Genomic DNA, 21,366 nt, shown 5'->3' on the forward strand with positions numbered 1-21,366 from the left:
GAACGTGAAGTAAAGATTCTGCTTTAAACAATGGTTATGAATTTCATGGGGATCAATGTTCTTCGCATTTTGGAGTATATGGTTGCAAGGCTGACTAAATGTTGTATTCAGGTATAAAATAGAGGTGAGTTTGTCCATTTCTGCTGGGATTTATTTTTGTCGTCAAAAATATAGTCACAAAGTGTACCATCTTACTCCGGTCTGTAACTAAGACTCACAAGGTATCTTCAGCTTTGCTTGTAACTCTCTTATGTTCTGGTTTTCTGTATGTGGGTCATTTTATTTCAAAAGAATACAGATTTGACCTAAGTGGGGAAAGTTGGAACAGACTGTTAGAAAATCCCAAGCTCTATGTGATAATCTTTGAATGATACAAATTAATCAGGACCTAGGTGGGACGTCCCTGTGCAGTGTGGAAAACCATAGCAAGTTCCATTTTACACTGGGATCCTGCTGGGGTTTCCTTCTGTTCTGCTTAGTTTTTGTCAACCTGACACCAGCTAGAGTCAGGAAGAGAGAGCCTCGGCTGAAGAACTGCCCTGATGAGATTGGTCTGGGGCCATATCTATAAGAGATTATCTTGATTGATAACTGGTGTGGGAGGACCAACTAGGAGCCATCCCAGGGAGGTGGGCCTGGGCTGTAGAAGACACCTAGCTGAGCTGGAGCCAGTGGGTGGACCAGAAGCAGTGTTCCTCCAGGGCTTCTGCTTCAGTCCTGGCTTAGGTGTTTGTCCTTACTTCTCTCAAGGGATGGCTGTCACCCAAAGAGTAATAGGACATTAGCCCTTTCCTCTCCTAAGATGCTTCTAGTCATGGTGTTTATCGCAGCCGCAGAAAGGAGCTAGAGCACCTTAACTGAGATTCATGGCCAGAAAAGGTGTGTGGATTGGCTAATATTACAAGTGATATAACAAATACCCACCAATGGGTGTGAGAAAAAAATACTTCAATAAGTACACAATGATTGAGATATCAGTGAACCACAATTATGCATCTTCATACTACTCTCAATGCCGTTGCATCTACATAAAGTGAGCTACGGTGGTGTGTGCGCCTCCATGCTGCTCCAATACACCTGTGCTTTCTCCTGCTGGGTTCAGTGTCTCGCTAGGGACAATTAACATATGGACAAGGCTGTGTCTTTGCATGGCGTGATGCCTCAAGCACTGCAAAGCAACTGTACTGCTAAGCTCTCTGCAATCCTCAGTGAAGCAGGCTTCATCCAAAGAATTCTCCTGTCTCTACGCATGAAAGAAATGTGTTCGTACTTCTGTCACTCTGCCCTATAGTTCCCTTCATTGCCCTTGAAAGTCACCAACCCCATCATCCCATCACAGCCAGTACCATGTGAAACACAGCAGTCACCCTAGACCACGGCTTCATCAGTTGCATCCCTGGGAACATACCTGAATTCTTCCGTTTCGTGAGGGCAGCCCTATAGACGGGCTGACTCTGCCCCTGGGAGTTGGTGGACTGCAGGGAGACCACATACACGGACTCAGAGGCTGTGGACCAAAGAGCAGGACATGGGACAGTGCCCTCATTCCCCAGGACCCTCTCTGGCCTAAGAGCCTCCCCGCCCCTGCCGCTGCCCCAACTATGCTAGGCATTTCACATGCCAGTCTTCGTGCCCACTGTGCCTTATCACAATCTTTATTTCACAGGAAAGTCAGGCTCAGAGAGGTAAGGCAACTGCCAAAGTCACAGAGAAGCTGGGTCTTCCAACCAGTTCTACACGACTTTGAGACCCAGGCTCTTAGTAACTTCTGCTGAGGAAGGAGCAGGCCCTGAGCAGCCGTCACAGAGATACAGCAGAAATCATCCAACACTAAATGTACACTTCTCTCTATGCCTTGGTTATTGAATTCTGGGTGGAAATACAACATCCGAACTGACAGCAGCATCGCCACCCAATGACCCCAGAGCATCCCATATACACCCCATCAAAGTAATCCTTGGCTGGCTCATTTCTCAGCCTCTGATGTATGAGAACAGAGTACCACATTTTACTTCCCGAGGGTCTCCAGTCTGCATCTTCCCAAAGGTCTCCAGACTTGCTTGTCTTCTATCAATTACCACTCCTGCCTAGGGCCTGATCTCATCATCTCCTCTCCCTTCTGTGGTCCTGATGCTGTTCCACCGGCAGGGCTTATCCCATCCCCTTCTGTATGGGGCCTCCTTTAACTATCACTTTGGCCTTGCTACATCTCCCAGGGATTTCCCAGACACAGAAGACCACCAATAAAATGTGTTTGGTGATTGTCTAGGGGTGAGATGCATTGTTGATGTGACTTCAAGCCAGTCTCTACCGTTCCTCAGTGTGTGTCCACTTCCTGCAATGCCCCGTGGATGGTGGCATCTCTGTGGTGAACAGTGCAGAAGATGTCACAAAGACGGGCTTCCCCGGGCACAGCATACCCCGGAGAATTCCCTTCACCCTCACCCCACTCTGCCCTGTTTGTATGAGGCCCTTCTCCTGACACAGACCCATCATGAGAAGCCCAATCTGTCCATGAGAAGATAATTCAAAAGCTAACATACTGTAGAAGGTAGAAGAAGCCTGAGAAGGGCCTACCCTGTGTGATTACACACCAGGCTTAGAGGTCACGTACACCTTAGGTCCAAATTTGTTCAAGTTTAGGCAGCAAAAGAACAAGTTCATATCATCTTCAGGCGAGCAGAGGTGTAGTACTGAAGAGAAGAAAAGCCGACAGGGCAGCCATGAAGGACAGGACTATGCCAAATTAGGTTTTAGTGTCTGATATGAGCGTGGCTCCTCTGAGTGTTCACAGGAAGTGTTCCATGTGAACAGCACTCCCCCACAGTGTTGGCTCTGCAAAGCGTGTCTTCCTCTTGAGTTGGAATAACTGGGTAGACTTGATCTGTATCATCAAACCAGAGCTGAACAGCATGCAGAAAGGAACCATCCTGGGGCAAAGGGACAGCTCAAGAACGAGGGCCTGGAGTGATCCCAGATTCTTCTACGGTTTCACACCACCAAGTCTCCTTTTCCACATCTGCTCTTCACGGAGCACAGCCAGCCTGGATTCTTCCTTCTGCTTCCTCGGCTCTGGTGACATTTCTTGTGGCATTGGAGGAGAGGGCTAGCTAGTATCTTTTGGCTGGGCTTTGAGATAGCTCAGAGGTTCTGTGTGGCTCAGAAGGGCTTGTGACTCCTTGTGGGGACCATGTGGATGCAAAGAACACCACACCGTTGTCTCATGGAATACCACACTGTTGTCTCCTGCTGGAAGCACCCAATCAAGGGACTTGACAGACTCTCTCCTGGAGTGTGCAGCAGGCAGCTGAACACAGCATCTGATGGAGCAGAGACTTCTGGGATGCTTCAGGAAGAGGAGCCACTGCCCAGGGTCTTCACCAGTTCAAATCTGAGCCACTCACACTGCAGCATGGTCCAGAGAGCCAGGCCTGGGGTCCAGGGAACTGTCAGAGTGTCTGCCTAGGCTCCCTAATGGTCTGTACTTATGCCCTTAGCAGATAAACTCTCAGAGAAAACCAGCAGTGCAAGCCACAGGCTTCCTTCCCAGAACTCTGTCTCCAGGAAGCTGCTCCCTGAGCTCAAAGCACTATGCATCACAGCCTGGCTGCAAGTCTCTCTCCTGCATGCCATGACTCTACTCCCATTTCCTATAGTCTGCATGCTCCTCACCTATCTTGAAGAAGAACTTACCCTTTATGACAGAGGTGCCAAGCAAGAGGCACCGTACTCCCTTTCCTGTGTAACACTTAAGACACCACAGGCCAGTGGGAGCCTCGTTTGCTCCTTCCCACCACAACCTCTATTCCCAATGATGCCACTCTCCACCTCTGGCCTCCACGCCTCTGAATGATGCAAACCTCCCCCTTCTCTGTTTGCAAGGGCCCAAGAGACACCTGACTACACTTGAGTGAAGAGACCAGATGCTTTTCTAGAATCTTCTGAGTGGGCCCAGGAAGCCATAGCCTCTCCCTTGCTTGAGTCTTGACCCCTTAGGAAATAAAAGAGGCTTGAACCATGGGGATCATAATATTTATTACTGGTAAAAGAGCAAGCAGAAGACCATGAGCCAACGGGCTTTCCAACCAGAGTTCTAGACAAGATAGTGGGCTGCCAGGGCCACCCTGACCCTTGAGTCTCTGTAGCCTGGCTTTCCTGGAGGGGGGTATATAAAGGAGCCCAGAAATTAGATAAGGGAGCAGGGGCAAAAGCAAAAGTGACAGGGTCATTGGCACTTCCTCCACTTTGCAGCAGTCTCGGGGGCTACAACATCTTCTCAGAACATGTGTCTCCCTCTAATTTGCTAATAAAGGTAATGACCTATTAAGATGGACCATACAGCATCTCCTGCTCCCCGCAAATGTGCCCACCAGCACTCCACAGCTAATGCTACTGTTGCCCAAAAGAAAGGAGTGGAGCCTGCCTGGTAGGTCTACTCAGTTGTCCTAGTGTTCAGTCTCAATGAGACTCGGGGTTCAGGGTCTCGGGAGTTGAAGAAAAAGCTGCAAAGAACAACGTGATGATAACAGGACCATATTTTCCCCTCTCCACCACATCTCACCTCTAGCAAAGGGGCCTGGCTCAAGGCATCTGTGTGTCGAAATAACTTAGAAGAAGAGAGGTCTTTCCACTGATTAAGGTTAATATGACGGAGCCAAGACAGGATGGGACAAAGAGATGTGGTTTGAATGAGAAATGTCCCCATGGGTTTATGAGTTTCAACACTTGGCCCCAAGTTGATGACACTGTCTCAGAAGATCACGGAACCTTCACTGGGTGCGGCTTGCTGGCGGAAGTGTGCCACCAGAGGCGAGTCTTGTAGGTTTTGTAGCTGGTTCCTACTTCCTGTTCTCTCTGCTTCTTGTTCTGTCATGATTCGAGAAGTCCCAGCTACACACTCCCGCCACCATGCCTTCTTCTCTGTGTTGGGTTCCTTCCCCTCAACTGTGAGCCAAAGTAACCCCTTCCTGCCTAAAGTTTCCTTAGTGGATCATCTTGTCACAGCAAGTGGAAAAGTAACTAACACCTCTGATAATCATCATAGCTGGGAGAACTAAGACAGCGTTCTGTCTCGAACCAGCTTCTAAATACTGGAAATGGAAGCAATAGAATTTCAAACTCACCGAGCTTTTTAATTTCATGTGATCTCTCATCTCTGGTCAGTGGGACATAATTCATCTTCCGGCCACTTTCCCCATAGCCCAGAAGAAAACCCCGAGATCTGCGTGGACTCTTGGCTCCAGACAGGCGTGGCGCCTTCCATGCAACGGACAGCCTGTCGTCTGAGGCTCGGACACGCATGCGCACGGGCTTGTTGGGCACTTCCTTTTCTTAAAAAGGACATGACATAGAAACAATTAAATGATGCACCGCATGGAGTTCACATCATGTATGTGAAATCTCTGCACACATTGAATCTATCAATTAATAGCCGAGCTTAGCACACTCATTTTGGGTGACCTATTCTGTTATGTTCACGGGCTTCTGTTTCCTGCCAAGAGGTCTCCTGAAGTTAAAACGAAAACATTCCATGTGGCAGGGCTGCCAGCCACAGATCTTGGAGGCTTTATGATGTCCTTTTTCATCTACTTTCTTTCACCCCCTTACAGCCAGACAGGCTATATACTCATCGGTGAGAGCTAACGGTAGATATTAAAATATAGTGGAGAGTCCTTAATTAGCTGCTATTTGTAACTGGCCTCCAGGAGGCTTTTGCTCTACCGTGTTGAAAAGATGACTTTCCTTGCTTTAACAAACTAGACTAACTGATTTCATCTGGAGTCTCTAGTCCTACCCCCGTTTAAGCCCTGCCCCACAACAAATCTTGGCTATGCCCCACCATTGCGGCTATCCCCAGGGTCTCTAACTTTCTTATTAAAAAATCGGCTTCCGAAAATCTTGAGCTGACGTGAAATGTTCCCATTGTTAACTTTCTCAAAGTAGTGTGTCCTGGGGACACCAGCGAGTGTTTGGAGATTTGTATCTGCATTAAGAACTGATGTGTTGAGGAACCAGGGTTTGTGGATCATGTGACCACAATGTTTGCCCATTTTTAGCCTTCAGGCCCTCATTTGCGGATGCTGCTAAGCAAAACAGCACCTCTCTAATCATACAAGACAATTGCTCCCAAGCCTCCTTTCTTTGTCGTCTACATTAGCTCCAGCACCGATTCACACTAATTCTATTAGACTAGAAACTCCAAGCTCAGATTCGATCCGAAACCTAAGGCCATGGTTAGTGGGAGCTTCATCCACACACATGAGCAGCCATGTCGGGTAGCTACTCTGAAATGGCCATCTCCAATGTTATCCATCTAAGCAAAGGACCACGTCTTTGTGGTGCCTGGAGTAGCTTAACAACTACTGGATACCTCTCCTTAAAGGCATCTGAGAATGGCATATATGTTGTAACAGAAGTTTTCCCCAATATACAAAAGGTTAAACTTTTTGTAATTCAACAGGATGATCCAGTGAGCCCAGGAGAGGCACTTTCTGCTGCATACGTCCGACACTCCCAGCATGCCCTTGTTTTTTTATCCCTGAATCCTCTCCAGTCAACGACTTGAGGGAGACCTGGTGTCCCCTGGACTAGTCTGTCCTTTTGGATAGCTGCCGGTTTCATCTCTGAATAGATTCTCATTGGGAAACCCCTGCACTCATTAGCAGAATGCCGAGCAGTGATGAGCCAAAAACCCTTGAATTCTGTAGTGATGGGATCAACAAAGAGGAGAGAATGGAGTTCCCAGAGCAGGGAGCTTCGTGAAGACCACACAAGTTTGTTGGCTGTGGTGTGCATCCTGGAGCTCCAATGTATGCTAGTGCCTATCAAACATTAACCACATAACCCTGTGGCAGAGATAACAGCTGTCCTAACGTACGGTGCAGCTCCCACCAGCATTGCCAATCCTCCTACAGAGGCCCTAGAATGTGGCCAGGCTCAAAGAACAACTGATAACCCAACACGACAAGCTATGTTAGATAGAACTTTAAAGTCAGCAACAACCTCTCCCATCTGCATCCTGGTTGTCCACATAGTGCCTCGGGGTCAGGAGGAAAGACATTCATATCCAGGGACAAAGAGATAAAGTCACAGGAACATTTAGTGTCACCGGGGATGTGAATTCCCCCATTTTAATCCTGAGTGCTCTACCTGTTTAAACTCATGGCTCACTCCATACACTCTCCCACTAGCCACCTGGTCTCTACTACTCACAAGTGTGAAGCAAGACTTTGAGTCTAGACAGACTCCCCAAGGAGTGGGCACACTGCGCTCAGCCAGCTGACTCTAAGCAAATCAAATGCAATCTCCCTTCGGAAGAGAGGAGAGGAGAGGAGAGGGGAGGGGAGGGGAGGGGAGGGGAGGGGAGGGGAGGGGAGGGGAGGGGAAGGGAAGGGAAGGGAAGGGAAGGGAAGGGAAGGGAAGGGAAGGGAAGGGAAGGGAAGGGAAGGGAAGGGAAGGGAAGGGAAAGAAGAGAGTTTGGCCAGAGGCTATTCTCAGGACAACAGGAGTGTGGGTGAAAGTCACAAAATAAAGAGAGTGCCCACCCCTCCAAACACAGCCACTTCTCTCTCAAGGCTTTGTTTTTCAAGCACTCTGGAACTTTCTTTCCTTTAGTGTTCTGGATTCTGTATGCTGCCAACTCCCTTTCCCAGATCATCCTGGAGCCAGTCTTAAAGCTGATGTGTGCATCAGGAAAACATTCCGTATGGTCAGAATTCACTTGCAATTAAATTATTTAAGTTTTTTCTCTGTGCTGTGTGCGATAGGCTTACAAAAGCCCTCTGAAATTTTCTAATAAATTCTGTAGATCTTTTATCTCAAAATCAGGAGGTCAGAACTGCCAAGAGCAATCAGGTTCACACCCACCAGGGCAGAACATATTCATTTCAGAATTGGCAGGACATATTCACCCATCAGCATTAGTGCGACCGAGCCATGTAAGTCACAGTGAGAGCTGCTGGGTCACAGAAGACCTGCGACAGCCACACACTGTCCCCCTGGCAGACAGAGAATGAACCCACCTGGCTGTGGCCCAGACGGCCAGGCAGAAGGCCAGGCAGGACAGGGTTGTTCCCTCCTGATTTGTAGCACCAATTTTGCAAGTCAGCCCATTTCTGAAGTTGTAGGGTCTCAAATTTTTCTTTACACCATGGGGGGAAGGCAAAAATTCCACTTGATGCTTTGCCTGGGTATAATTCTATGTGATAGGTTTTAAATCAGGCTTACCCAGACTCTAGACTCAGGGTCTATATCAAATCTACTACTTCTGGGGGACTCTCTGACTACATCAGTTTCTCGTTTAGTGAGACTGAATATAACACCCGGGTACAGAGCTTATGTAAGGCCAGTGCGTAGGAGACTGGAGTGAACTGAAGGTCAGCCTGGGTTCTCGAGTGGGCGCTGGGATAGTTTTGACTACAGCAATTGTCTCACCAGCTTCTATCCACCATGAAGTCATTCTTCCTAGGTGAATTCTGACACACAGACTCCTGAACTATCTCTGAACAGATTCAGTGTTTACAACTCAGTCATGTGCTGTTAATAACAGAAACACACCCTGCAAAATGCAGGTGATTCCATTGTGCGCATGTTGTGTGCTCACTAAGGTAGTGACATATTCTCCAGGGCCTTGGTTGTATACACAGCCCACTGTGATGCAGCATCTGACTGTACATACTTGAAAGACTCTTTAATGCCAGCATCCTCTCCAATAAATAACCTTGATAGTTTTATTTATTTACTAAATGAGTGTGGGGTGATACTTAAATAAGATCAACTATTTGATAGTTACAAAGAAGGACTCTTAATTTCTTTGTTTTTGGAGTGGATCTATGAGAGTCCATCCTTCCCATAACCACCAGTAACAGATGAAGAAACTGAAAGGCAAAGGTGGGCGGGACACTGTGGAGCTGGGTGGCCACAGGCACTGAGCATGAGCTAGAGCCCTGCTGTTGGGTCTGTAGTCCTAGCTCACTGTCCTGTAGCATCTACTCAGACGTTCCCAGGGACTGCACTGTGCGCATCCCTGTTGCCACATGGGTACAAATACAGCAGCCACTCTGGGAGAAGACCATAGTACCTCCTGAATGCTTCTGGTGCAGTGGGAGTCCCTGCCCATTGCATTCACCCACACACACACACACACACACACACACACACACACCTACTTAAACAAACTGTTGGTGAGATTCGCAAGATCTGACTCCATATCAGGAAGTCAGTCAGTGACTTCTGTCCCACTAAGGTCTACTCGATGCCCTATTCCTTTCTAATTTAGAGGTGTACCTAGTGCTCCAAGGACGGACCAAAGGATAAAGAGCCAACTTCCTCGTCAACTATGCTAATAGATCCATTGGCTGACTTGTCCAAGGAATCACTCAGAAGCTGAAGTAGAGAAAGCACACAGACATCCTGCCACCCTCAGAGACATCAGAATGGTGCTTGTCAGCCAGTGCCTGGAATTAGAAAGGCATTTGCAGGAGGGCAAGGAAGACGTGGTCTAAAAAGCAAACCAGGATGAAAAGGAGGAAAGGGGAAGAGAAGAACCTTGGTATTCCCCAGACTCATTGATACCAGGTAAAACATTATAGGTTACAGAAGCCAACGAACCTTCATGAATGATATCAAACCAACTTCAAACATCCCGATGGGGCCCTTCAGTCCCAGCTCACTGGGCCTATGGAGTATGCCAGAGACCCTGCCTTCCCACTTTCTCAAATGAAGAGACTACCAGAAGCCTGCCCATCACAAGGACAGAAAACTATGATGTCATCAGATGTGTCCCCCTAGACCACCACCAGGCTGCCAGTATTTATACCCTAGAACTGGCTCTTGAAATCCAGTACCCCACTAGCCAGAATAGAGGCAAACACCTCACTCTATCCTGGGGCCACTCAGGGTGCAGCCACAACTTGGTGGCTTAAAAAATTGTCCTCAAGGTTTTCACAGGACGGCAAATAAAATTATGTCAGTCCCCCAAAGTCTGGAGTGCTGCTGCTTACGTACAGTCTGTCTTATCTCAAAATTATCAAGGTTACATTTAAATTTTGTAGACCACAACACCAAATGTCGGTGGCTGCTTTACAATTAAAAAATAACATTTTTAGCTGGGCGGTGGTGGCGCACGCCCTTAATCCCAGCACTCGGGAGACAGAGGCAGGCGGATCTCTGTGAGTTCGAGGCCAGCCTGGTCTACAAGAGCTAGTTCCAGGACAGGCTCTAAAAAAAAATAAGCTGCAGAGAAACCCTGTCTTGAAAAAAAAAATAACATTTTTAGTGCCTGATGGTTGAGAGGGGACTCCCACTGGAGGTGGCCAGTTTTTCCCCATGCCTTTGCTGGTTCCTGATCACACCCCGTGGGCTCAGGTTCTGGGGCCGATTTGAGTGATTCCATAAACCACAGAGTCAGGATGGCCTGTTGGTCAGCTGGTGGCTTTGTTATTGACCCCACCATAGCTGACCATCGGAGACTCTATCAATGACATCATCAGGCCCTGCTCTGCTGCCAGATGCCAAGTCACCTACAAACTGCAATGTGTTGACAGCAGAGAACTCTGCACAGACCAGTGAAGGAGCCCTTGATAGTACGGCGAGGCTCAAGAGGCTCCACAAGTGCCTGTGTCTGCATTTTCCTGAGTCTCAGGCCTTCCCTACGACTCTCACTAAATAGATAAACCTTCAGCAGCAGGGGCATATCTATGCACCCAGGAAACCAATGCCAGATGCTAATGTCCATGCCATCCTGATGGCACATCACCATCTCACCTGTAAAACGAGCTCGGGGTTAGCCCTTACCAACCCGTTTCTGATTCCCCCCAACACAGATGAAGGGATTACCCATATCCTCAGGGTAGCCAGCTGTGGAGGCTCCCTCTGCTCCTAACGGGTGAGTCAGACCCCACAGCTGCCATGAATCTGTCTGACAGTGTGTTAGTTTCCAGCCACACTTCCCGACAGCTCACAAGGGCCACCAAAAGCAAAGAGAGGAGTAATTCTTTCCTGACTTGAATAGCTGGTGCTGGGCCCCTCAGGACAGTGCGGGGTGGGGGGGGCTCCTAAACCATGGAGTCTAAGAAGGACCCATGTGAAATATTCTGGGGAAAACCATGTGTCCATTCAAAGGTTTGTTTGGTTTTCTCTGAAATGGTTTTATCTAAGTCTTCTTGTATTTGCTTCATCTAGGGGTCGAAGGGAGAGCAAGGCGTGCGTTTTCTGAAAATAGGAGGCCTGGTCTTGTTGCACGGATGCTTGGTTCCTTCAGCCTGTTGCCTTTAGCTAGTCCCCTTTGCAGTAAAATCCTACTGCAATTGATGATCAGCCTGATAAGAAGGAGGCGCATCTTTCCATACTAAGGTATGTTCCAGGGATCCTAGAAAACGTCCTCCAGGCCACCCTCACCGGAGCACGGCAATCCCAAACGAACATTTTTTTTTCCACTTTCAGACTTTGAAAGCAGAACCTTTTGTGGACACAGGGTCAGAGAGCAGCACGTACCCCACAGATGTCGGCCTCCAAACAAATGTCGGCTTTTATTAAACTATGGAGGTCCTTCTAGAACATTCACTCAAGGCTGCATGAGCAAGCACAACCCAGGCTCTCCAGCTTTCAGGCACGCTGGCCCTGGCCCAGGCACAGCCACTCACATGGCCGGAACCATGCGCCAAAACAGACCTCTTTTCTTTATGACTTATCTAGCCTCAGACATTCTGAGAAAACCACAACCACAAAAGAAAGATCCACTAAGCAAGACAGTAAGAAGAGCGTAAACTGGTTTTTCATGATTTCATGGTTAAGTTATTTCTGTGTCAAATTATTTGTGCAACAGTATGTGTCAACCTTTCGAGCAGGCATCAGGGAGGCTGCTGGAGAGAAGGCACCTAAACGAAATCTAATCCCAAATTTGCCCTGGGGTCTCATTGTGATTCGAAGGCACTCTGTGAATGAAGTCAGCCTTCAAGAGACTTTCCCAAAGCAGCGAGAAGGGGAGATGGAAGTCACCTAAGGACAACAAGATGCGTCATCTAATCACCTTTACCCCCAGGGGCGTAGAAAGCAAGAGCACCTGGCAGGAAGGAGGAGAACACAGGCCAGGAGAGAAGCTGACGACTGTGGCTGCCTTTTGCGACAGCCATCTTGGAAGAGAAAAGGGTGTGTACGGACAGACAGATGCCCTGACGCCGTAGTGAGGGCCCAGACTGAGATACGGACTGGGGCCTGACAAAGTCTGGAAGCAAGTTCATGGTGTGGGGGATAGAAGAAACAAGATACCCTGCCAACAGACAGAGGAGTTCAGAACTCCAGCATGAGCAAGGACCAACTTTAGCCTACCTCTAGATCTATGACAAGACCTAGCAGCTAGAAACTAGGCTGGAGCTAACAAATGGGTCGTCGTCATGGAGACTGATGCGGCCCAGGATGCCTGATGTGTAAGACTTACTACTACATATATGCCCTCGTGTTGCTGGACTGGGGGTGGGGGGCAGCTGAAAGGCCAGTGACTCTAACCAAAGGGAATGTCTGGACCACAGTGCTGGTGGCAATGTCCAGAAAGGAATGGTTCCGACCACACCCAACTTAGATCAAGCTATCATTGAACTACTGAAAGTATAAACAACCTTCATAACCGAAATAGAATGCAAAGACGTCATGAAGCAAAACTCAGACTTTGTCTCAGTTCTGGATCCCATTCAGCTCCACGACTGAGGGAAAATCACAGAGGATTGGATTTGTAGAAAGCCTTAACCATTACTAAAATAAATACGAGCATATTTTGTACTAAATTTAACTAGGATGTAACATGGTTTCCAGTTTGAAATTTTGGCAAATGAAGAAAAACTGGCCCAGCTGCATCCGTGGGCTGCTCACTATCAAAGTTGGGACTGGCACAGTCCTGACCCCAGGGTCTGCCTCTGTGTGATCTGGCTACTCTGGAGCCAGCTGCTGAAAAAGTTAAGACAGCAAGGAAGAATTCTGAAATAAATGATAAGAAAGCAGTGTTATAGAAAACAAACCACTTGTGACATTGTTTCCCTGGGATGAGAAGCGGGGGGGGGGGGGGGGGGGGGCAGGTGACATCCCAGAAGGCGGGTTCTGCCCAAAAAAAAAACAGAGGAAATGTTCAGATGGGTGGGAAGAAGCCTAGGTCACTGGCCAGGAACTGCGTTTTTGCTTAGTCTACTGTTTCTGAGTCCAAACCTTTCATATTGGGTAAGCAACCAGACTCAGAGTCACTTGTCCTGACCAACCTCCAGGAGTCTCTAGAACATTCATCCTCCTCTTCCTCCTCATGTTACTTCTCCGTCTCAGCTTGATAATACCATCTCATCACCAGACTTCCCCATCTGCTTATTCAAGATTACAGTTTATTTTTTAATAATTTGTGATTATTTTATTGTGTCCTCTCGAAATTCATATACTGATGTCTTAAACCCAAAACCTCAAAATGGGGCTATATTGGGGTATAGGGTCCTTAAAAAGATAATCAAGTTTAAATGAGGCTATCAGGGTATGCCCTCATCCAACCAAACTGGTGTTCTTCCAGAAAGAAGGGTGTAGGCCCACAGGCGCTTGCCGTCTCTGGTGTTAGACAGAGGGAGGTCGGGGGAAAAGACAGAGGAAGAAGCCATCTACAAACAGAGAGTTATCCGGGTTCACACTCTACTCTCAGGCCTCCGCAGAACCATTGGAAACACATTTGGTTGTGCAAGTCCTCCCGCCCCATCGGTGGCAGCCCCAGCCAACATTGGGCTGATGTATTGTGGGTCATGTAGCTGCTTCTTGGTTTTATTTCCCATTAGTGTGTACATTCCGTGCCAATGAGCCCTCCTTGTCCACCTTGTCCACCAGGCTAGAGACCTCTGGGTCCGATGCTGGCAAAACCACAGGCACTGAAGGAATCAATTAACAACCGAAGTTCTATTTTTAGGTAAAGAATATTTGGGTCTGATAGATCTAAGCCAGCCTTAGATCCAGGAGACCTTCTGGAATTTGAATTGAAATCCTTGTTTTCAGCAGAATAAAGGATGGATTCTCCTTGATTTCAAAGCAGAGCACCTGGTGGAATACCAGACACTGTCCGCTGAAGCACCAGCCGACTCCTGCCAGGCCTGTCGCCGAGTGCCGATGCTGAGGTCACGTTATCTATCTCCGGTTTAAAATCCTTTCCTGTGTATGCAGGCAGACCTGCACCATTCTGAATGTCCCTTTTGTTTGACCGAATTGTTATCCACTTAACCATTGCCATGAACAAGGAATGGCTGTTTTTTAAGTCTCAAAAGCAAAAGCTATAGATGATATAACAATCACTCATGAACAATTTCCTACAAATTGTCACTATCTTCATTGACAGTGAAATGTAGCATTTTCTGAGTCTCTGCTCCCTGGACACCACGGGTTATTTTGTTAGTGTTTTGAGGAGTGGCCTACATTATATGCCGCAAGTTCAGCTAAGAACCTCTTCTAGTATCTTTTATTCATTATGAATGGCAAATGGAGATCATGTAACTAGCAGAGAGCTTTGCCAGTCACAGATCCAAAAGCTCCTACAGAAAGAAACCGAATATCGTCATGGTGCATAAAACTAACAATGAGTGAGAGATGAATCTCTTTGATCCCAGAGCCTGAATCTGTAACACCTGGGAGGCCACATCATACATGTGAAGACATGTACTCATCAACACTTTCATACACACTCATACACACACTCATACACACACTCATATACACACTCATATACACACTCATATACACACTCATACACACACTCATATACACACTCATATACACACTCATATACACACTCATACACACACTCATATACACACTCATATACACACTCATATACACACTCATATACACACTCATACACACACTCATATACACACTCATATACACACTCATACACACACTCATATACACACTCATACACACACTCATATACACACTCATATACACACTCATATACACACTCGTATACACACTCACACACTTCCATTAAAGGTGGCCCGAGAAAGTGATTATCTATGAAAAAAGCAAGAACATTCCTAGTTCTAAAAGTAATGTCAGATCAAAAGTATAAAATAAACACTTAAAATACAAATATGAGGTTCAAATACAAGACACGTACACCAGCCAGTAAAATGTGTGTCTCCTTGATTACATGTGTGTCTTCAGGAGTAAACACGTCTGAAATAAACATCCTTTCCTATGTTGCCCTTTATCTTTCATGTGCAGTAGCCCCCTCCATGCAAAGCTGAACTTTCCCGGGTTCAATTATCTGTAAGCAACTGTATCATCCAAACAATTAAGTGGAAAATTTGAGGAATACAACAATTCAGAAGGAAAATGCTCGTTGTTCTGTAAAGTGTAATGAATGCTTCCATTGTCCCACTCCCTCCTTCCCGAGATACAAATGATGCCTTCATCCAGGGTGTCCATTGTATGCATGCTGCCCTCCTGATAATTGCCTAGGAACTTTCTGAGTCATCAAACTGTCTCTTGCAATTACCTGGGTACTTCTGTTCTAGTAGCATCTCCTGATGCGTGGTATCCTCCTATTAGTATCACAATGCCTAACTTGTGTTACTTCATCTAACCATACTGATCAGGTCATAGTCCTGCCCTGAGAAAGAGTAAATCCAGTACAATAGGTTACTCTAGGAGTGATAGGAGAGCGCAGTCACATGCACATTGCTGTTATCATGCATTGTTAAATCTTTATTATAGCTAGTGTTGAAGTCTCAGTGTACCTGACTTATGAGTTCCAAGTGTCCATGGGCATGTAAATAGAGGGGAAAGCATGATATGTAGAGAATCTGGTATTATCTGTGATTTCGGGTTCTACACATCTCTTGGAACATGCTTCTTGCAGATAAAGGGATTTTCTGTATTGCCAGTGTGTGCCAAAGTTGATCCTTGGTCCCCCTTCTCTCTCCCGATCCTCTCCTACCCCTATAATCTCTGTATTTCAACTCTCGCTCTGCAGAATGACTCCCCAGCCGTATCTAACTGCCGTTCCCTCTCCCAGCTTTCAGACCTCATCTCCACTCACCTACAAAATGTTTCCACTGCAGCACCCTTGCCTTGAGCCCAGCATACTTGAGGAAGAGCCTGCGGCTTCCCCCTAAAGTCAGCTTCTTTAGCTCATTCTTTTGTTCTTCCACCCCCATTCCCTGTATAAAAGATTTTGACAACTATCTCCACCAGAAATACTGATTTGAGAAACATATCGTGATCATCAGCCTCAGCATATACTCACCTCCAGGTCAATGTGTGTCAGCACATGGCACACAGAAACCAAGCATTGCTCTTTGCCCTGCGGCACTTGGGCTATCACCCAACCACATTCTGAAATAACGGAATTCTTGTGCATTACTTTTTTAACCATCAATTAAATGTCTTCAAGTAACAGCTCATAAGAAATAGCTACCCTTCTCTCAATAAGTAAAACGATATAACCAGACAACATCGAGGTCCACACGGCAACACACAAACACGCAAACATGGAGCAGAGATGGAAGACTGGGATCTGGCATATCACAAAATATTCCAGAGTCTTCCAAGAAAAGTGCAAGACTTGACTCACAATGGCCAATGAGAGGCATTGTTTTAAAGGGTCTCAGTCAATTATGCTGTTCGCAGATAAAAGGCTATAAAATTCCTAGCTGGGCCAGTTCTACCATCTCAGCCGCCATCTTTGCTTGTTAGCGGGTGACGATCTCCAGATGTAAACACAGACGCGGCCCGCATGGGGACGGGAAGGAACAGGAAGCCACAAACAACACCAGCTGCAGTCTGGGCCACCAGCATGTGCATTAGTTTAGCGATGGGAACACGATGAAGGCTTGTGAGCACATGTGTGTGACAGAGCCACAACCCTCTTAGGAGATGTGGCTTCAGCGAAGACATGAGCCAAGTGAGCGAGAAGTACCTGTGGCGGTCTCATTAAATGGTCCTGGACCCTTAATGGGAAAACCATCAATCTTGATCCATTCACCTCCTAAATTGGGGAAATGCAACTGGATAGTTAGAAACGAGGTCTGCAGGATTCTCAGAAGTTCAGAACGTCCTTAGTGACTAGTCAAACGGTTTCTCAGAAGGGTACTCTCAAGCTATGAGCAACTCTAGACCTAAGCTTTGGGGACAACACAATGGTTGTAAGGCTAGTTGAGCCATGTTGAAAAATATCAGACAAAATGTTTGTAAACTGCACCAAGACTACTCCCCAAATGGGATAAAACCAAAACCACACACACAGAGAAATCCTCTCTCCTGATGTTTTAGCTTTGGTCTTACCTATGGTGTGGATTGTCTAGGAGTCGCTTAGTCTTTCTAATTTTAATTTTTAAGTTCTACTTATGGATTGGGGGTGTACGTTCCACACTGTGAATATATGGGTTAGGGGACAACCTTACAGAAGTCAGTTCTTTCTTCCCACCGTGTGGGGGGCTCCAGGGATGGAACTCACTCAGGCCATCAGTCTTGGTGGCACATGCCTTTCCCCAAAGAACCTTCTCACCAGGCCAATCACTCTGGGTTTTTATTGGCATGAAGACGCAAGGAGAGAGGGTTCTCCCAGGCTAGTCTCCCAGGAAGCACAGCCTCCCGTTCCAGGTCAGACTTACCGGGTGGGCTCTCAGCTCTGTAAACGGGGCGGCTCACTCCACTGTGGTTCTCTGCAGTAACCAGCACAAAGTACACTACCCCCGGCTCTGAAACACACGGTTCACATCAAAGCGCCGTCTCAAGCCTCCGGAAGCACAGGCTTCGTTCATTAACCGTCTCACTTTCACCGGTGACCGCCAAATACAGAAGCCCAAACCCAGCAAGCCCGACAGTAGCTTTCTCTTCGCTTTTTCTAAAAATCTCTAGCACTCTCCTCAGACGGCAGAAGCATGGCTGACCTTAAGAACATCAGCTACATTTAGTACAACGTGCAGGCACGTGTAAGAAACCTGGATTCCTGCACCACTGATGACAGATTGGAGGTTTTTTTTTTTTTAAATATGGATGCAGCAGAGGAATTAGACCTCTCTGACCATGTGGTACCTGAGCACTGTTTCACGGACTGCTAACACTGCACAGGGATGCTCCAGATGGAAAGATCCAGAAAAAAATAGTAAATAAATATCAATGAAACTCATAAAATGTTTATTGCTTTACATAAAGCCCCATGGAATTTTTCTTTTTCACAGTAAAATGTTCCCCGGGCCATGTCTGCATGTGGTTGGCTTTTTGACTACTTCAACTGAAAAAGAAAAAAAAGTTAAAAAAAATATTTCCTGGAATTCTGAAAATGCTAATCTTGAAATAATTAGGTTTGGTTTTTCACTTTGGTCTCAGGGTCAAGACCAGTAGTAGAGGTCTCCTTGGCTGATCCCCTGAAGCTGCTGGGATTCGAAAGGGAACCAATAGGGCCACAGCGTGAAGAGGACACACCCCGGACTCAGAGTGTTCAAGACTAAACAATTTTCCTCAAAAGGAATGATTGTCTTTTGGCAGGTAAGCTGGGAGCAGTCCTCAAGGAGACTGAAATCTGTGGGCATGGAGAGAGAGGAAGGGCTGGAGAGATGGGTGTTTGTCCTGTTGAAAATGTGAGTGGTCACGGCATTTCTCAAGGCTAGTAGCATTCTTTTAAACAAAACCTCCTTCAGTCCTTGAACCAGAAGTTCAAGACCATCTGGGACACCTGCTATGCTCAAGCATGACTTTTGTCTCTCTCTGGCAGGAGCTGGTGGCGTTTAGGGTCTGGCACAACCTGCCGAGCTAATGGGAAACTGTTCCGGGACTCAACAGAATAGAGTTGTGCTTTGCCAGGCTTTCTTTGCTCTGGACCCATCTGAACTTCCCAGCAATGGAGGCCACATGTCTCTGACTCCCGTCCAGTTAACTCATCATTTACTTGGGAGACATTGTTCAGTGGGAGGTCCAGCCCTTTGTCGTGCACTTTTCTTCTCCATAGCAATCAAACAATCCGGCATTTAAGCAAATACGGCCCTGCCCATGCCTTCGGTCTTATAGCATCTGCTCTTCACCTCGCTGATGGACGGGGGTGGGAGCCACATTGCTTCAGAGGACTGTGTGTTTAGCTGGAGGCAGCAGGCAGTAGGGAAGCTGGATACCACAATATCTGTTTTATACACTTTCTGTTCAGTTACCCAAAGAACACAGTGATCCCCAGCAGAAGGTGGGGAAGAAGTAAGTCCAGGGACTCAGCCAGGGCATCGATGCTGAGGAGTGGACTAGAATTTATGCCATGATCTACCATGGCACAAGGGATGCCTGGTGCTCTCCAGATGGCTCCGGGGCACCCTCATGCCTCATGCCCAATCTCAAGGTTGTAATCTACCACGACGGTGGGCACTTTAGCAGAAGATAGGAGGGTACAGAGGCAGCATCTCCAAGCCGGAATCCAGACCCCTAGAGCTCTACCTTTAAGACAGTGCACACTGAGGCAAGACTTAAAATGCTCCCAATTTCCAGAATCAACTGAAAGTAAAGTTCCGGTTTCAGCAAAGGTTATGCCGTCCACATGCCTGGTCTTCTGTGTATCTTCATGGGGACATGACTCAGTAGACCTTGGGCAACTCCGGTATTAGGGGTTCCAAAACCCGTGCAGGTAAAAACCTGCATATAAGAACTTTGACCTTCCCAAAATCTCAGCTACTAAGAGCTCGCTGCTCCCTGGATGCCTCGAGGACCACAGGAGTCAAGTGATACCTGTTTCTGTAGCCCATGCGTCATTTGAATGAAAGGCAAATCAGAGTAACAAGGTCATTCTTTTTAATGAGGTGCTTGATTTACCAGGGAGCTGGACAGCTCCCAGTCAGAGGTGGCTGACATCACTAGAGTTCATCTTCTGCAGTCATGATTTAACGCTGCAGCCTTTGTTTAGACATCTCTCAAAGACAAGGGGTGCTCTTCTAGCATCTCTTCTGTCACAGTGATAACACACTCTGACCCAAAACAACCTAGAGGATGAAAGGGTTTGTCTATCTTACACTTCCGGGTCACACTCCATCACTGAGGGAAATCAGGGCAGGAACTCAAGCAGGCCCTCTATGCAGAAACATTGGGGAACATGAGGCTTGCTGGTTCACTCTCCAGCTCACTTTGGGGATGGGGTTATTTAGCTTTTGAACATGACTCAGGATCACCTGCCTAAGGATGTTGCTGCCCACAGTGGACTGGGTCCTCCTATATCAATTAATATTCAAGACAATCTCCCATAGGCATGCCCACAGGCCAACATGATCTTGGCAGCTTCTCAGTTGAGGTTCTCCTTTTAGATGGTTCTAGGCTATGTCATGTTGACAGTAAAGACCAGCAGAGACAAGTACTCTATGTGGTTCTAAGTGTTTGTGTGTATAATTGAGAAATGCTAACTTTAAACAGCTTCGTATATTACAGTATAGTAGCAGATATAATGCAGTTATTTACATATTTTATGCATTTGACACAGCCAACCTTTTCATGGCATCGCTAGACTTTGTAGCTCATCAGCAAGCTTTCTTGCCAATTGTCACAAATCTCCCCCAAAAAAATCCACATCTGAGCAGACCGACACAGTTCAAACCCAAGTTGTTGAAGGGTCAGCTGTACTTAATTATTAAAAGGCTGATGAATGGGAAAATGTTCACATTAGACTATTAAACCATCTAATAGTCAAGTTTCTGCAAGACCAAAAAATAAAGGAGCAGTGTGTTTTCCAGAACACATTCCAACACTAAAACTTTCTATTTTGTTTTGTGGCTAAGAAGGCTTGAGTTAAGTGTGTGGGCAAGAAGCCTGGGGTGAAACCAAAAGGCCTCATGGTGAAGCCTCAAAGAATAACCTTATGATGAGTCTCAGAACTTGGCTTCCTGTTTTCAAAGACTCTCGGGTCGCCTGGGCCAGCCACACTCTGCCTTGCAGACAGCTATCCCAAGAACATAGCTGTGAATGTTGACACACAGTTAGCTGTGAAGAGCAAGTCACTTACCCACGTCCTCAATAAGGAAGGAGTTTGTCTCCGCATTCACCTTGATGTACTTAAGACTTTGCAGTGACTTCCCATAGGCAATGTTGTAATGCTCCACGGGTCTACTGGTAGCATCTTTGGGTGGGTCCCATGCGACCTTCAGGCCCATTTTAGTGGACAGCAGTCTCACATGCCTTGGCTTCAGTGGGTGGTCAGCTATACGAACAATGCAACTATCAACTTTAGAGCAAGGGCAGGCTGGAGGATAAGTTCTTGAACGTTCCCTGATGTCGTTAGTAAGAATGAAATGACATTTGATCTGTGTGATCCTAAAGACTTGAGTGCAGTCGTGTTTGTTTCTCATCACAGCCTGACAGCAAAACAAACACGCCGGTCCCACACGGGGTCCT

At 46.9% G+C, this 21,366-nt stretch overlaps 1 protein-coding gene across 1 annotated transcript in view; it reads right to left on the reverse strand.

Moving 5' to 3' along the window:
• The window catches only part of Fndc1 (fibronectin type III domain containing 1), a 65,057-nt gene extending 43,893 nt beyond the window's left edge, over positions 1–21,164 (reverse strand). The window contains exons 1-3 of the mRNA XM_038339812.1: positions 20,978–21,164; positions 5,124–5,330; positions 1,409–1,507 (exon numbers count right to left, since the gene is read on the reverse strand). Of these exons, the coding sequence (XP_038195740.1) occupies positions 1,409–1,507; positions 5,124–5,330; positions 20,978–21,125 (454 nt within the window). The 5' untranslated portion in view covers positions 21,126–21,164. The remainder of the gene's footprint in view (positions 1–1,408; positions 1,508–5,123; positions 5,331–20,977) is intronic.
• Positions 21,165–21,366: the final 202 nt, after the last annotated feature.

Source organism: Arvicola amphibius, chromosome 8, assembly GCF_903992535.2.
Source record: "Arvicola amphibius chromosome 8, mArvAmp1.2, whole genome shotgun sequence".
Classification (NCBI taxonomy): domain Eukaryota; kingdom Metazoa; phylum Chordata; class Mammalia; order Rodentia; family Cricetidae; genus Arvicola; species Arvicola amphibius.